The sequence below is a fragment of the Amblyraja radiata genome, chromosome 4 (assembly GCF_010909765.2).
Source record: "Amblyraja radiata isolate CabotCenter1 chromosome 4, sAmbRad1.1.pri, whole genome shotgun sequence".
NCBI classification, from domain to species: Eukaryota; Metazoa; Chordata; class Chondrichthyes; order Rajiformes; family Rajidae; genus Amblyraja; species Amblyraja radiata.
Genome location: NC_045959.1, coordinates 62,247,022 through 62,265,103, shown reverse-complemented (window position 1 = coordinate 62,265,103; position 18,082 = coordinate 62,247,022). Strand labels below are relative to the sequence as shown.

At 40.7% G+C, this 18,082-nt stretch overlaps 1 protein-coding gene across 5 annotated transcripts in view; it reads right to left on the bottom strand.

The window, feature by feature from the left end:
* Positions 1–1,393: 1,393 nt before the first annotated feature.
* Positions 1,394–18,082, bottom strand: part of yes1 (YES proto-oncogene 1, Src family tyrosine kinase) — a 58,529-nt gene continuing 41,840 nt past the window's right edge. For 3 of the 5 annotated variants that reach the window (XM_033019612.1, XM_033019610.1, XM_033019613.1), the window contains exons 9-13: positions 13,669–13,848; positions 9,674–9,750; positions 8,814–8,967; positions 6,135–6,266; positions 2,812–4,194 (exon numbers count right to left, since the gene is read on the bottom strand). In XM_033019612.1, coding sequence (XP_032875503.1) covers positions 3,986–4,194; positions 6,135–6,266; positions 8,814–8,967; positions 9,674–9,750; positions 13,669–13,848 — 752 coding nt within the window. In that variant the 3' untranslated portion in view covers positions 2,812–3,985. Of the gene's footprint in view, positions 4,195–6,134; positions 6,267–8,813; positions 8,968–9,673; positions 9,751–13,668; positions 13,849–18,082 lie in introns of all 5 variants that reach the window. The other 2 variants (XM_033019614.1, XM_033019611.1) reach the window with 1 other exon arrangement.

Genomic DNA, 18,082 nt, shown 5'->3' with positions numbered 1-18,082 from the left:
GTCAGCTTGGAGATGCTAAAACCACAAAGGATTGCAGTGGCATATGGACTGAGACAGTGAGATGGCAGTGAAAGTTAGTGTTCATCATGGCAAAACTTGGCTCAAGGATTTAACTATGCAAAACCACACATAATCTGATTCAGCTTGTGCAAAGTTAAGCAGAGAGATGTCAATGCAATAGTATTGTGTCAGTAGTGGGAAGTCCCAGCATTAGATTGCAGGAATTTAGGGCACACCCATTAGTAAATAATGGCAGCGTCATCTGCAGTATCCTCCAAGCTACACATAATTCCAACTCAGAAATACAATGTTGTTCCTTTCATCATTACTGGATCTAAATTCTCAGACACTTCACAAAGGAATGTACCTTCAATACAAGGTCTGCAGCAGTCCAAGCCTCAAAAAGGTAGCCTGTGTCATTAGGCACCCACATCATCCTGGCCACGCTCTCATTTTGCTCCTGCTATCGGGAGGGTGGTACACGAGTGAGAAAACTAGCGTGCAGGTTCAGGAACAGCTTCTTCCCAACAACCATCAGGATATTAAACGTTAAACATTAAACGGGGTATGGAGAGAAAACAGGTACAGGGTACTGAGTTGGATGATCAGCCATGATCATATTGAATGGCGGTGCAGGCTCGAAGGGCCGAATGGCCTACTTCTGCACCTATTTTTTATGTTACCAACTACAAACTGCCTTGGTTGCATTATGGACTTCAGGCTTTGTTTTACACTATATTTTCTTCAATTTATTGAACTTATTTTTTGTTTGCCTATTATGTTACTTATAGAGTGCTGTGTTTATTACCCTGTGGTGCTGCAAGAAAGAACTCTTAATCTGAGCAGGGTTAGTGGGTTTAAATTCATGCTTGACGGCAAGAAGCTAATACCCAGATGACTGACACACAATTAGCAAAGTCAGCATTTTAACAACAGCTTCAATTGATTAAGTCTACCTAGTTCAAAGGACCATTGATGAATCTGCAAAAGAAAATTTAGAAATAAAGTGACATTTTGTTTTCCTAAATAATGCAGATTTGCATAAGATCAGACAATGCATAAAATTATTCTTTTTTAAAGATTATATTAGATAGCTACAGAATGTTTTTTTGCAATTTCATCTTCTTCCTACCACCCTCAAGTCTTTAGATGGCAATACTTCAAAGCAGAGTTTTATGTATATCTGCACAGAAAACTAGACACGCCAGTTTCAGAGAAAACATCAGCATATCTTTTTTCCACAACTTTAAGAAATTAATGGTATTGCTTTAGACACAGAAATTAATGTAGTAAATTTTGGAAGCTCTCATCATAAATGAAACAAAACAAATATTATGCATTGTTTTCCTTGAGGATAATGGAGTTAAGAGAAATACCTAAAAAAGAGCTAGTCTTTTTTCTTGATAAAGTAGTAACAGAAATTAGTGTTTATTTACTGTACAAATGTTGTTACAGGAATGATTCAGTCCATTAATGAAAATAATCACCAGAAAGTTTTCTGGCAAAGGAGATCTGGAATTAATACAGAAAACAAACACATAGGCTTGGTTATTTTCAAAAATATTACGAAGAGAGAAAAAAAAAAAAAGATTCTATGATTTCATACAGATTTAAAACTATCACAAAATATATTGAAGGAAAAAATGTACAAGTGATGGCACTGATTAAGAAGATACAATGCCCTCCATAATGTTTGGGACAAAGATCCATGATTTATTTATTTGCCTCTGCACTCCACAATTTGAGATTTGTAATAGAAACAATCACATGTGGTTAAAGTGCACATTATCAGATTTTATTAAAGGGTATTTTTATTCATTTGTTTCAGCATGTAGAAATTACAGCTGTTTATAATTCTCTCTATAATAAAGAAAAATCCCCAAACACCTGTCCAACAGACCAGAAACACTTTTAGAAGTCAGGTGTGGATTTGTCAATGACCACTGTCCAGAGACTTCATGAACAGAAATACAGAGGCTACACTGCAAGATGCAAACCACTGGTTAGCTGCAAAAATAGGATGGCCAGGTTACAGTTTGCCAAGAAGTACTTAAAAGAGCAACCACAGGTCTGGAAAAAGGTCTTGTGGTCAGATGAGACAAAGATTAACTTCTATCAGAGTGATGGCAAGAGCAATGTATGGAGGAGAGGAGGAACTGCCCAAGATCCAAAGCATACCAGCTAATCTATGAAACACGGTGGTGGGGGTGTTATGGCCTGGGCATGCTGAAGGTACTGGCTCACTTACCTTCATTGATGATACAACTGCTGATAGTAATAGCATAATGAATTCTAAAGTGTAGACACATCCTATCTGCTCAAGTTCAAACAAATGCCTCAAAACTCATTGGCCGGCGGTTCAGCAAGACAATTATCCCAAACATACTGCTAAAACAACAATGTTTTTCAAAGCTAAAAAATGGCCAATTCTTCAGTGGCCAAGTCAATCCCAAGTGAACCCAATTGAGCATGCCTTTTATATGCTGAAGAGAAAACTGAAGGGAACTAGCCCCCTAAACAAGCATAAGCTAAAGATGGATGCAATACAGGCCTGGCAGAGCATCACCAGAGATGACACCCAGCAACTGGTGATGTCCCTGAATCGCAGACATCAAGCAGTCATTGCATGCAAATGATTTGCAACAAAATACTAAACATGACTACTTTCATTTACATGACATTGTTGTGTCCCAAACATTATGGTGCCCTGAAATGGGGGGACTATGTATAAACACTGCTGTAATTTCTACACGGTGAACGCAAAATATATAAAAACGGCCTTTATTAAAATCTGACAATGTGTACTTTAACCTATTACAAATTACAATTGTGGAGAACAGAGGCAAATAAATAAATGATGGGTCTTTGGCCTAAACATTATGGAGGGCACTGTATGCTCTGTAAAAAATTTCCACAAAAAGACCTGTAAACATTTCGAAGTTAAAATTATATGAAAATGCTGTTGCTCACCTTCATGGAATTGTGCCTCAGTGCTGATAATGTCATGACTAAATGTCAGCGTTACTCCCACAGTGCATAATAAACTTAATGAACTGCTGAGTAGATCCAGCATTTAATTTTATTTATCCATGATGAACTTAGTGTTGCTGTTCAGATATGATAGACATTTCTACCTTGGTCACTGTAACACTATTGTAGCAATAACACTGCGTTCATTATTGCCTGATATGCCTGAATCCACACGTTAGATACTTTGCTTAAGATTTCTTATTTCGTTGAGCAGAAATAAGCTACATCCTTAAATACCAAGCCCTTTACTAATGGAAATTTGTTTTACTGAAATTAATCTTTCCCAAAAAAAAAATCAAAAAGCACCCTATACCTATTTCCAAGAAGCTAATATTACATGATTTTCAAGTTTAAAAGATTGTAGTTTAGTTCATAAACAGTTACAAAACATTTTCATTATTTTCCTGTATTTCTGAATTAAACTCAAACTATATATAAAATTTAAAATCTCATGCTGCATTTCCAGTTACATCAGTAGAAGTATTGAACACAGTGCAATACTCTCGCTCACAGTCATCTGATTACTGAGGTCTGCCAAACTAGATTAACGCTTGCACTCACTCAACATTTAAAAAGACCTGGACTCATTTCGTCGCTGGAGGTCCATCAAACTGCTGTATCAATTGTCTAAAAAGTTAAAGACTTACTCCTCATCAAAAATAGTGGATTCTAGTTAATATTTAGATTAGTGTTTTACATGATTGTATCTCTTCACATTTAAAAAACAAGGGCTGTTGATCCTACACCATATTTAACCTAAAAACAATTAGTGTTCATAAAAATGTTCCTTAGTACCCTGAAGTGCAATGACAAATGATACATGTTCAAGAAAAAGAAAGTGGTTCTGTGCAACCGCATAGTGGCATTCCAAATGGTCTCTTAGTGTTGGTTTGGTGTCGAGATGCAAGACACCTAGAATCATGGCAGACCAACAGCCGACTGCAGTTGACTTGGCTTATAGGTTATCTCCAGGTTGATACTGGGGCTCTGTAGCAGTAAAGTAGTCTTCTAGGAAGGATTGTATGTATTCGAATGTTGGTCTTTCGTCGGGATCCTTCTTCCAACACTGTTTCATGAGCTCGTGCAGAGAATCTGGGCATCCCTGAGGGCAAGGCATTCTATAGCCCCGGTCTACCTGCTCCAAAACCTCCCTGTTCACCATACCTGGAAATAAATAAATAATTTATGTTTAAGAAGGAACTGCAGATGCTGGAAAATCGAAGGTTGACACAAATGCTGGAGAAACTCAGCGGGTGAGGCAGCATCTATGGAGCGAAGGAAATAGGCAGTGTTTCGGGTCGAAAACCCTTCTTCAGACTGATGCGAGGGTGGGGGGGGGGGGGCGGGAAGAAGAAAGGAAGAGGTGGACCAGTGGGCTGATGGAGAGCTGAGAAGGGGAGGAGAAAGTAGGGACTATCTAAAATTAGAGAAGTCAATGTTCATACCGCTGGGGTGTAAACTGCACAAGCGAAATATGAGGTGCTGCACGTCCAATTTTACTGTGGTCCTTACTCTGGCCATGGAGGAGAACCAGGACAGAAAGGTTGGATTCTGAATAGGAGGGGGAGTTGAAGTGCTGAGCCACCGGGAAATCAGGTTGGTTATTGCGAACCAAGCGGAGGTGTTCGGCGAAGCGATCGCCAAGCCTACGCTTGGTCTCACCGATGTAGAGCAGCTGACATCTAGAGCAGAGGATGCAATAGATGAGGTTGGAGGAGGTGTAGGTGAACCTCTGCCGCACCTGGAAAGACTGCTTGGGACCTTGAATGGAGTCAAGGGGGGGAGGTAAAGCGATAAGTGTAGCATTTCTTGCGGTTGCAAGGGAAAGTGCCCGGAGAGGGGGTGGTTCGGGTGGGAAGGGACGAATTGATCAGGGAGTTATGGAGGGAGCGGTCTCTGCGGAATGCAGGCAGGGGAGGAGATTGGAAGATGTGGCAAGTGGTGGGATCACATTGGAGGTGGCGAAAATGTCGGAGGATTATTTATTGTATGTGACGGCTGGTTGGGTGGAAGGTGAGGACAAGGGGGACTCTGCCCTTGTTACGAGTGGGGGGCGATGGGGAGTGAGAGCAGAGTCACGAGGTATAGAAGAGACCCTGGTGAGAGCCTCATCTATAGTAGAAGAGGGGAACCCCCGTTCCCTGAAGAATGAGGACATCGCCGATGCCCCGGTGTGGAACACCTCATCCTGGGTGCAGATGCGGCGTAGACGGAGGAATTGGGAGTAGGGGATGGAGTCCTAACCCATTTCCACAATAACATTTACACATCTACATGTATTTTTAACATATTTCCGTAAAGCATTTTCAATCTAATCCCCAGTACTTAAACCATTCACTATGGGAACAACTATTTTATCTAAATCCATCATGATATACCACATCTCCATGAATTCACATTTCAACATTCCTTGCTCCAAGAAGAACATAATTTCCAGTCTAATATTGCATCTGAAGATCCACATTTCATGGAAACATTCCAGTAAGCCTTTACTGCACCCTTTAAGATCTTGGTGTCCTTAAAGTATAAGGCGGTACAATGGCGCAGCAGTAGAGCTACTGCCTCAGTGCCAGAGAACTGGGCTCGATCCCGATTCCAGGTGCTGTCGATGTGGAGTTTGCACATTCTCTCTGTGACTGCGTGGGTTTCCTACGAGTGCTCTGGTTTCCACCCATACTCCAAAGAGGTGCGGGTTTGTAGGTTAATCGACCTTTGTTAATGGTCCCGAATGTGCAGGATAGAACTAGTGTACGGGTGATTGTGGTCAGCACAGACTTGGCAGATTGTGGGCTGAAGTGCCTATTTCCACGCTATATCTCTAAAGTCTAAAGTAAAGTTTATAGTGGCTGGAATTGGACAAAATATTCCTTTAGCTGATCGCTGTTTTAACTTATTGACAAATGGAATCAATTTCTTGGAATTTAAAAGTATTAATCTGTTAGAATGAGTTCTTCCGAGTCAGTTGTTTCTGCTGATTCAGGGGTCCGCATTGGGGTGCCTGGCATGTTATATTTGCTCAAAACTAACATTCCTTTATTAAATAACATTCACTCAAATGTTTAGCATTTTTGTTTGCAGAAATCAATAACCAAGAACTTATTTACCTGGATATGGCACTCTTCCCTTGGTAACCAGCTCTATCAGTAGAATTCCAAAAGACCACACATCTGATTTAATTGTAAACCGTCCATATAAAGCAGCCTCAGGGGCCGTCCATTTGATAGGAAATTTAGCTCCTATGAAAGAAGGACGTCAGTTTTATTGGAATATTACAACCACACAAAATTGTACTTATGTCTAGCATAACGCATTAACTAAAAAAGCCATTCTCAAAAGTAAAAGCCTATAAGTATGTAAAGAAGGATGGCATAATTGAAAGATTGGGTAGAATATAAAAGCAGCAAAGATTGATTAAAAAGATTGATAAGAAAAAAAGATGAAATTAATTGTTTTATAATTATTTATAAAAAGAGCTAACAAAGTGAATGCTGGTCCTGTAGAAAGTGAGTTTTTAAATGCAAAACAAGGAATTGGCAGATAAATTAATCAGGTATTTTGCACTGACCTTCACTATAGAGGATACAAGTAACATCCTAGAATTAGCATTCCAAAATTGTGAATTGGGATACAAATTGTTGGAGTAACTCAGCGGGTCAGACTGCATCTCTGGAGAACATGGATAGGTGAGGCTTCAGGTCGGGACTCTCCTTTGCATCTGAAGAAGTGCTACAACCTAAAATATTACCTATCCATGTTCTCCAGTGATGTTGCCTCATCCCCCGAGTTGCTCCAGCATTACTTTTTTTTTGTAAACTATCATCTGTAGTTTCTCGTTTCTACATGGTAAATTTGGAATTAGAAGGGGAGCAAATTACAATCATGAGGGGAAAATAGTAATGTGGGCTGACATGTTTCCAGGTGTTGATAAAAGTTTATTTGAGCGACTTAAAGGGGAACTTTGCATGGGTTTTAATTTTACATAATCCCGTAGATTCAAAGTTTCAATCAGATTGGAATTTAAAGAGAGGGAGACACATAAATAGAAGCTATTGTTAAAGATATAGAAAACAGCATTTAGAAAAACACCAAGATAATTAGACAAAGTCAATACAGTTTTGTAAAAGGGAAATCATGTTTGATTATGCTTTGTTGAAGTGTCTTCAAGCAGAAATATTAACTGAAAATCAAAAGAAAATAAGCAGATGCTTTAAATCCAAGATAAAACAGAAACATGTTGGAATCTCTCAGCAGGTCAGGCAGCAATTGTGAAAAAGATGGATAAGAAAGTATATTATGAGCAGGAGGAGGAGGCTATGAAGGGATATAAATATGTTTAATGAGCAGGCAAAAATCTGGCAAATCATATATAATGTTGGAAAATGTGAAATTGTTCATTTTGGTAGGAAAAAACAATAAGACTATCTAGATGACGAGTGATTGCAGAGCTGTGAATGCAGATGGATCCAGATGGCTAAAAACATTATTCATAGTATCCTGAAACAGCAAATAACTAGGGAAATTAACAGAATATTTTTATTGTTAGGGGAACTCAATGTAAAAATAGAAAGGCGATAATTTAGTCATACAGATGCCCCTCGACTTACGATGCTTCAACTTACGATATTTCGACTTTACGATGGTGCAAAAGCAATACACATTCAGTAGAAAACGTACTTTGAATTTTGATCTTTTCCGGGATAGCGATATGCAGTACCAAACTCTCTCATGATGCTTGGGCAACGGAAGCGAGCCGCAGCTCCTCGTCAGCCACGCGATCAGGAGTGTAAACAACCGATACCCTACACTGTACTGTGTTGCCAGTGTGAAAAAAAAATAGATTTGCCGTCAGTTGGGCAGCGGCTGGTTTTGCTGTGCCTTGGGAACCTGTGCGCTGGTGGCCTGTCGAACAGAAAATGTCGAGGCTACGAGCGGTTGATAAGTGGAGGAGAGGCAGGATGTCATGTCCCACCAACCTGGTGTGGGATGTAAGGAAACGCTCGCTGGGGCTGGAGGATCCCCGGCTAATTTGCCTGTCCTAATTAGGTAAGAAGTGGCTGACAGGCGAGTGAGTGGCTGAGCTCCAACTCCCGCCCTCCTTCTCTCGTCAGTCAGCCCCTGCCTTGGTCGAGCTTAGCCACTGCGACGTACAACCTTTATTTATTAACCTTAATTCTGTTTCAGTTGGAGGTGGAAATATATTCTCAATAAGTTTATTTATACATCATGGAATACTTTTTTTTAACCCCTTGGGGTACTGATAATCCCAGGACTATGTCCCCCCCACCCTCACCGAAAATGTCCCCTGCAGCTTGTTCTATTTAAATAAAGCATAAGATAGGACAGTTCGTTAAGTAAGAATGCAAACAAAATAATTGGTGTATTAAATGCATTTTTAACTTACGATATTTTCAATTTACGATGGGTGTATCGGAAAGTAACCCCATTGTAAGTTGAGGAGCACCTGTATAGGGTGTTAGTTAAGACCACATCTGGAGAACCGAGTTCTAAATTTAGAACTTGGGATTACTGAATAAAAAATAAAGGGAGAGACAAGGTATTTTCCCCCTCCAAAGTGCTGTATGTCTTTGAATATTTTAAAGTAATAGATAGATGGTACATAGTAGATGGATGCTTGATAAGCGAGGAAGTGAATGGTTACTATGATTATTTGGGATGCAGAGTTGAGGTTAGATCATTCCATATTTTATCGAATAGTTGAGTGGTATACTTTTGTTCCTAATTCATATGCACACACATTTTAATGTAGAATTAACAAACTTTACCTTGTCTTGCTGTATACTCATTGTCTTCAATCAACCGTGCTAAGCCAAAGTCTGCTATCTTACACACAAGATTGTCACCCACAAGGATATTGGCTGCTCTTAGGTCTCTGTGGATGTAGTTCATTCGTTCAATATACGCCATGCCATCAGCAATCTTATTAAACATAAAAGTACAACACGTAAGAACACATTTTTAAATATAATCTTAATCCACTACACCAAGAAATGATTGCTACTTGTATGAATTAAGGCACTGAGACACACTTTTACTATTCAAAGTACTATAGTTATAAAAAATAATTCAATGTGACAACTTTAAAAAGAACTATGATGGAATTCAATCTCTACTGGACATACAGTAAGCACAATTCAAACAATAATGAGACTCTCATGAAAGTACAGACGCCCATGTTAGAATCCCAGTTTTTGCTAGTATTCAAATGTGAGCTTCAACGGGTGTCAGAATTGCAATATCTAAAACTGTCTGGATTGCATGTCCAGGACAGAGCAAAAATAACAGCGTGTTGTTTCAAGAAATCCCAAATTATATCAGTGTAACTGCAAAACGTACAACAAAATGAACATCTTACTTAATCACAAAATTTAATTGACACTGCATCATGAATTCTGAATTAGACTGAAATTACATTCAGCAGACAACATGCATTTGTTTTGGTTTAAAATGTTCTTGATAAAACGGCAACTAAACTGGATGGAGCTTTCTAATTCAGTTGCATTAGAGAATCAAACTTGTAATATTTGAATGTGCACATCCAGAGAATTACTGTTACCTCCAACTGTTCAGTGCACTTTCAGTTCAGTCCCTGATTGTAATTAAATTATTTTGTGTTTTTACTCACTTGTGCAGCCATATCAACAAGTTGAGGAAGTTTCAATGATTTCCCATCACCTTCCTTTACAAAATCCAGTAAACTTCCTGTTGCAAGAAACAAAATTAATATTGTTTATTCGTACTATTTATTTTTTTTAAATTGCTCAGGACTGGCCCTTTAATTTCTAGCCCTAATCTCTAGAATTCCCTCCAAAAACCTATCTTTCCTCTTTTTAGGTGGGCGATAAACACAATTTGTCTGCTCCACTATGAAATCAAGGTATGCCTACTATGAAGATGTTCTCATCTCTCCAATGGGAATCCTGCAATACCCTCTCTCACTGCGCCCCCTCTGATTCTGAACCTTTTCATACCTCTAGTTTCCCTCCCCCCAGACTCTCAGAAAGGATTTTGACCCAAAATATCACCTATTTATTTTCTCCAGAGATGCTGACTGGAATCTTCTTACGAGGCCGAATTAATTTTGCTTAACATGCCTGTTAAGTGCCTTGGGAAATTTTGCTATGTTATAGGTGTTAGCTAAATGCAAACCGTTGATAACAAAGATGGAATATTTGTGGCTTAATGAACACCATTTCTTGCATAACAAAGCGCTGGATATAACTGTATGGATCAAAACAGTACATTGTTCAGTGAAGTTACTGGGTGAACTGGCTGGAATTACATAAAGCATTGACTGTACAGTCGTTGAGCGTGTTGGGAATACAGTAGGGGGCTGAGAACATCCTTGCGAGGCATCGGTGCAGAGAATTATTGTGGATGAGGTATTGTTACCCACCCTCACTGATCAATTGGAACAATTTGCAGAACCATGGGGAAAAAACAACAAATGGTGAATTGAATACTCTCTGGTGCCAGCACAATTTAGTGGTTTGAATGGCTGTTTCTTGTACGGCAATGATTCTATCGTTCAAGAAATGTTCATGCAGTACTGCATCATAGTGCTAAGTGTATCTCTAAATAAATCTTCAGCTCATCGTGATAAGGGTATATCACTAATTTTCAAATCACATAAGAACTAAACTAGAGATTAGACGTACACTTATGAAGCTACGGAAATTATGATGAACATGAACTTTTCTATAAGCAAATGCAATTCACGACCATTTACTAAATGCTCATTAGATCTATAGGATAGCATCAATTTAATAATCGTTAATAAACAGAACTGTCAAAAAAGCCTAGAGCACAAACTGATTAGATGATTCTGCCATCTATTATACAGTCACACTGGACAGACTTTCCACCATTGACTTCATCTACACTTTGCTGTGCTTCAGAAAAGCAGCCAACATAATCAAAGACTTGTCCCACCCAGGTCATTTCCTTCTTTTTACCTGTTTCTATCCGCTAGAAGGTAGAGGCTTGAAAGCGCACACTACCAGACAGGAACAGTTTCTTCCCCTCTGTTGTTTGGCTTCTGATTGGTCCTTCCATAAGCTAGGATTCACCTCTAATCCTATCCTATTCGTGTACCTGTATAAATGTTTCTTAAACGTTGCGAGAGTCAACATTGTTATCTTAGCTCTATCTCTTCAGTCGTTACCTCACCGGCTAAGTACAGCATTTTCTATTTTTATTTCAGATTTTCAGCATTTGCAGGTTCATGATTTTTTTATTTTGTATGTCGCTCTTTACGGCACGGTGGAGCAGCGGTAGAGTTGCTGCCTTACAGCGCTTGCAGCGCCAGAGACCCAGGTTCGATCCCAACTATAGGTGCTGAATGTATGGAGTTTGTACGTTCTCCCCGTGACTGCGTGTTTTTTTTAAACGAGATCTTTGGTTTCCTCTCACACTCCAAAGACGTACAGGTATGAAGCTAAATTGGCTTGGTAATAAATATAAGTTGTACCTAGTGTATGTAAGATAGTGTAAACATGCGTGGATTGCTGGGTGGTGCGGACTGGGTGGGCCGAAGGGCCCGTTTCTGCGCTGTATCTCTAAACTAATCACACTATAATATCCACGTACATTCTACACCAATATTTTAGGAGCAATTATCTAATTTCTTCTCTAAAGCACTTTGGCTTCAACGTGAATTGATTTAAAAGTGCTATATAAATAAAAATTACTTACAACAATATTGACAATTTTGTTAAAAAATGTAATTTTGCCCAGTTTTACTCTGTGTAACACTTGAAAGAATTTATATTTCTAGATCTTTTTTAACCTTGAGGTCATTTCTTTTTGATGCATCATTGAGCTAGACAACTCAACTCTCAAAGATCTCACATGGCTATCTGGACTACACTTCTTCCCACCCTGCTTCTTGTAAGGACTCTATCCCCTACTCCCAATATCCCTGGTCAATTCGTACCAACCAAACCACCCTCTCTCCTGACACTTTCCCTTGCAAATGCAGGAAATGCCACACTTGTCGTTTTACCTCCCCCCTTGACTCCATCCAAGGACCTAAGCAGTCGTTCCAGGTGTGGCAGAGGTTCACCTGCACCTCCTCCAACTTCATCGATTGCATCCGCTGCTCTAGGTATCAGCTGCTCTACATCGTTGAGACCAAGCATAGGCTTGGCGATCGCTTTGCCCTACACCTCCACTCAGTTCGCAATAACCAACCTGATCTCCCGGTGGCTCAGCACCACAACTCCCCCCCCCCATTCCGAATCCGACCTTGTCCTGGGCCTCCTCCATGGCCAGAGTGAGTCCCACCACAAATTGGAGGAGCAGCACCTCATATTTCGCGTGGGTAGTTGTATGAACACTGACCACCAATTTCAGGTAGTCCTTGCTTTCTCCCTTTCCCCTCCCTTTCCCAGCTCTCCCACAGCCCACTGTCTCTGCCTCTTCCTTTCTTCTTCCCGCCCCCCCCACCCCACATCAGTCGGAAGAAGTGCCTCGACCTGAAACGTCACCTATTCCTTTGCTCCATAGATGCTGCCTCACCCGCTGAGTTTCTCCAGCATTTTTGTCTACCTTCGCTGATTTTTCCAGCATCAAAGATTATATCTTTGAACTCTTCTTTTGACTCACCTCATATTCTTCCCCCAACCAACATCAAAAACAGATTATTCAATGTGCACAGTACATTTTTCCCCCCTATAAATGCAAATTCTTTCCTTTAACCGTTGATATCGACTACAAAATTCTTATCGGTAACTAGTCTGAATATCAAATGCAGAAATACAGTGAATTCAGAGAATATTCAGACCTTCACTTTTTCCACATTTTGTTACATTACAGCCTTATTCTGAAATGGATTTAATTCATTATTTTTAAATCAATCTACACACAAAGCCCCATAATAAAAAAGCAAAAACAGGTGTTTAGAAATTTGTGCAAAGTAATTAAAAATAACTGAAATATTACATTTACATAAGTATTCAGGCCCTTTACTCAGTACTTTGTTGCGGCATCTTTGGCAGCGATTACAGCCTCACGGGTGTGTGCCTTTCCACCTGCGAGCCCCGGGACTAGCTGCAGTTCCCAAGTTGCCTGCGAGTCCCGGGACTAGCTGCAGTTCCGCTGTCCGGTCCTGGTGGCCAGTCGCAGCCACCCGAGCTACTGAGTGAGTTGCTGGCATGATCCCCAAGCCCCCCTCCTCAACGCTCCTGCACCCCCCCCTGGCGGCCCTTATTTAAGGGTAAAAAATAGCGTCTTCATTGCAGGGAAATACGGTAATTTGCAAAAATTTCTAAACACCTGTTTTTGATTCTTCATTCTGGGGTATTGTGTGTAGATTGATGATAAAAAAAATTTTTAATCCATTTTAAAATAAGGCTCTAACGAAACAAAATGTGAAAACTGTATTTTGTTTCTGTCAAATTCAGATTCTATACACCGACGAATATTACTAGGTGATAGAAACATTTATTCAAATGTAAAAACTGAAACTGAATAAAAATCTGCAAACCAAAAAAAAGAAATTGCATGATACGGCAAATCCAATGTGCTCACTTGGAAATCCAAAAAAACCCATTCATATGCAATAGCACATGTACAATTGCCATAGCAGTTTTACACAAAAACTATTTACATAGATCTAACCTTTTGCCATGTATTCTGTTACAATGTAAATTGGCTCTTCTGAAACAACAGCATACAGTGGTACAAGTTTATCATGTCTCAATCTCTTCATAATTTGGGCTTCTTGCAAAAAAGCTTCTGGAGACATGGTACCAGGTTTTAGTGTTTTAATTGCCACTTTAGTTGTGCCATTCCAAGTTCCTGAAAAGAAAAACATAATATGCAATTCAGCTGCAGTCGTTTTTTTCCCCCAACTTAATGAATGAAATAGTCTCCTTTATATGAATAAAACTGACCTGAGATTTCAAATCATATCTTTTATTATTAACCACAAAACAAAAAAAGTGAAGGAACTACAAATAAAATGCTGGAGTAATTCAGCGGGTCAGGCAGCATCTCTGGCGAAAAAGGAATAGGCGACGATTCGGGTCAAAGCCCTTGGGAAGTGCTCTATTTATGGGAATAAATAATTATTTGGCTCTGCTATAGAGATATGATGGAACCTTTGATATTAGAGTCAGAGCCACAGAATTGTATAGGATGGAAATGAGCTATCTCGTCCATTCCCCTGCAATTGGTCTGTAGCCTCTACGCCCAAGTGATTCGACACTCAACCAGTCATTTTTAAGGTGACTCTGCTTCAATCACTTTCTCAGACAATGCTCTCCAGATACATACTACTCACTGGGTGAAGGTCCTCCTCATATCCCTTCTAAATCCCATCTCTACCCCTCATAACTTTGTGTTTCAATCATGCACCCTCTTAAGCGCCTCTGGTCAGGGGAAACAGACCAAGCTTCTGCAGCATCTCCTCAGAAATGAACTGCTCCATCCCAGGCAACATCCTGGTGAATCTGCCATGCACTATTGTCAGTCCTATCAAATGCTTCCTACCGCGTGGTGAGCAGAACTTCTTGCAGCACTCCTAGCTGAGGTCTGACCAGCTTTATAAAGTTAATGTATCTCCTCCTTCTGTATTCAACACCCCAACCAATGAAGGCCTTATATTTACTATGACTTCAAGGTCCCCTTTTCCCTCAATACTAAGATCCTATTATTTGCGGCTTATGTCCTAGTCTCATTTGTACTTCCACCTCATTTTTTGCCATTTTCAGCCAATTTCACCAACACATTGAAACATCTCTACAGCCCAAGACTGTCCTCCATCTTTCAACAACTCCACCAATCGTCTGTAATCTAACTGATCATCCTTCCCACATTCACATGCAAGATATTAATGAATATTACAAACACCAAGGGTCCAGCATTGATCCGTGTGGAACACTATTAGTTACAGGCATCCAATTGCAAAAACAACCCTCCAACAATCGCTCTCCATCTCCTATTGCCAAGTCAATTTTGGATCCAGTTTGCCAACTTGCTCTGGATCTGATGGGGCCTAACATTTTCAACCAGTCTCCCATGTGAATCACATCTACTGCTCTGCCCTCATCGGTACACTCTTCAAAGAATTAAATCAAATTGGTAAGTAAGGATCTGCCCATGGCAACAGCATGTTGGCTGTTTCTGACTAGTCCAGTGTCTTCCCAACCAATGATGGCAGGCTCATGCATCTATTGTTCCACGTTTCCCTTCTTGAAAAGTTGTCCAGTCATCATATGGGCTGGGTGAAGAATTTCCCTGTCAACAAAAGCCTTTTCTTTCTGAGCTTGCTCTTACCTTTCACCAATGTGCCAATTTCTTATGTTCATATGAATGAATGCTTATTATCATCACTGAGGTTGACAGTCATTACAGAATTACACCTTACTCTGATGCAAGCAACTTAGTCATATACTAGCAATGTTACAAAATTTTGAGATTTTAAAAATCAAGCCTGCAATTTATCCCATCAGATAAAGCATAAAAATAAGTTTAATTTGACACCTAATTCACTTTCATATCTCAAGTATTTAAAAAGTTATGGCCATTTTCATACTCGGAAATGAGCATCTTGTTCCCTATTGATTTTCTATGGATATAACAAAAAAGCTGTGATCGTGAACAGTCAAAAGCCCATAACTTTCTTAAAAATTAAGAGAACTGAATGAAATTTTCAGTTATCATAGATTGAAGCATTCTGAAACAAATATAAAATAATCTTACTTGGATGACCTGAAATTAAAGCATATAATTAGTTAGTTACCTAATTGTAGCTAATTTCAGACTTCAATTACTAGATCTAGACATCTATCAATTTCTTAATAAATGATTAACATTTTTAAATAGCCTAAATGTAAAAATAATATTCACAAATAATTCACAATAAAACATGATTTTTAAATCTCATTTACATTAATTTATAGACCAAATGGAAGGAATTTAGTGTTCAATTCTGTAAATAAATGCCCATTTAAATCAGCTTTCCAGTGGGTCCCTGTGGAACGCGCTGGTTTAGAACGTTCACATTGCGGTAGATTTGTGCCCCAAATGCCCAGAAAAATACTGCGGGATATAATGGGCCCAAAATGAGCTACTCGCAATATTAAACTTTGTATAGAGGAATCTTTAGAAGCCCTTTTTAATGTAAAAATATACAGCCTACCTTCAGCTGTCTGCTTTATGAGACCCTGCGGTTGCTGGTGGTCGCGGGTTTAGAGATTGATTTTTAAACTACTATAACTATTATTCAAGGCCTTTAAAACTAATAATAGCTTTTGCGACGGGGTCTTTCAGCGATTTTTCGTTAATAATTAACTAGGCTGAACATCTTCGATTTGAACAGCCTAGAGAAAATCGCGTTTTAAACCCGCCCCCCTCTAAACGGCGCCAAAATCGTGCACACCCGCAGTGACAGATTTTCATCGACGCTTCAGGTAGGCTTTGCAACATACCTACATATACAGCATGTAAATATGTCCTTCGACCAACTTGCCCATGTTGATCAAGATGCCCCATGTACACTTGTCCCATCTGTCTGTGTTTGGCCCATATGCCTCCAAACCAGGGGTGTCACACTCATTTTAACTCATATTAGGTCACGAGCAAAATGCGACTTCATGCGCGCCGGATCGCACTGCGCACGTGTGAACACAGGCCGATCCGGCACCACGGACAGCTGCAGCCCGCTCTGGCATCGGGGAAATCATCCCGCGTGCCAGATCAGACCCCTTCGCGGGCGCATCTGGCCCGCGAGTATGACACCCCTGCTCCAAACCTTCCCCTTCCATAAGGATGACTATAACTAAAAATCTTATCCATTTTGAAATGAAATTCAAATTTAATATCATATATCTATCTATCTATCTATTATTTAAAACTCTCGCCCCATCCGACCGGCTGGCGTCCGGATCCCTTCCTGCCTTTCGATTCGTTCCCGCCGTGCGATGTCACAATGCCCGATGCTCGCAGACGTCCAATCGCGATGCCCGACGCTCGCGGACGTCCAATCGGAATGGAACCATTTACATGTACGGCTTCCAGGCCGCATTTCTTCCTTTGATTCCCTGCAACTCCGAAACCGGACGCAGATTCGCCGACGTCTTTTCCATTTCGGTAGAGATTTCACTTTTCTTTCTAGGTATCCGCACCTCATTACATTTCGTCGTGTTTAAGTACACGTTTTTAATCAAATCCTTCCCCCCCCCCCCCCCCCCCAATATTTCAAAAATAAACTGGCTTCTCACCCACAGAATCTTCACCAGCCCCAGCCCCTGCTGAACGTTCCATCGTGTGATGTCACAATGCCCAATGTTCACATATGTCCAATCGGAATGTATTCATTTACATATGCCTATGCAGGAGCCCCAGCCAATGGTGAACGTTCCATCGTGTGATGTCATAATGCCCAATGCTCAAATACATCGTTGCCATAGTGACAGTACAGAGTACAAACTGGCTTCTCACCCATACAAGCAGCCATTTCGGTAGACATTTCACTTTCCCTTCCAGCTATCCACTCCTCATTACATTTCGTTATGTTTATGTCCATTTTTTTCATTAAAACCTTCACCCCCCACCCCGCCCCACTCACTCATTTTGTCGCCTCCTGCTGGCCAGCGACCATAACGGCTGCTGGCACCCGCAGCACAACCTCAAGCGACGCCATTTAAAAACGGCCTTTCGGGAACGGCTCTACTTCGAGGACCACGTCTCCCGTGGGGGCTGCGGGTAGGCAACGGCTGCGTTGGGGCATTACACTTTTAAGGCTCTGTGTGTGGGGATGCTTCGTGTGTGTGATGCCGCCCCGCCACCCCTCCCCCCCCCCCCCCGCGTTGCCGAGACGGACCCGACTTCGACGACTTCAAGATACGCTATTTTAAGACAGCCGGGACCCGATTTCGACGACCACGTCTCCGCTGGGGGCTACAGGTAAGGAACGGTGTTTATACACTTTTCCAACTCTGTGTGTGGGGGTGGTTAGTGTGTGTGATGCCGCCCCCCCCAGTGGGTAGGGAACGGCTGCGTTGGCTAAAGGGATCAAGGGGTATGGAGA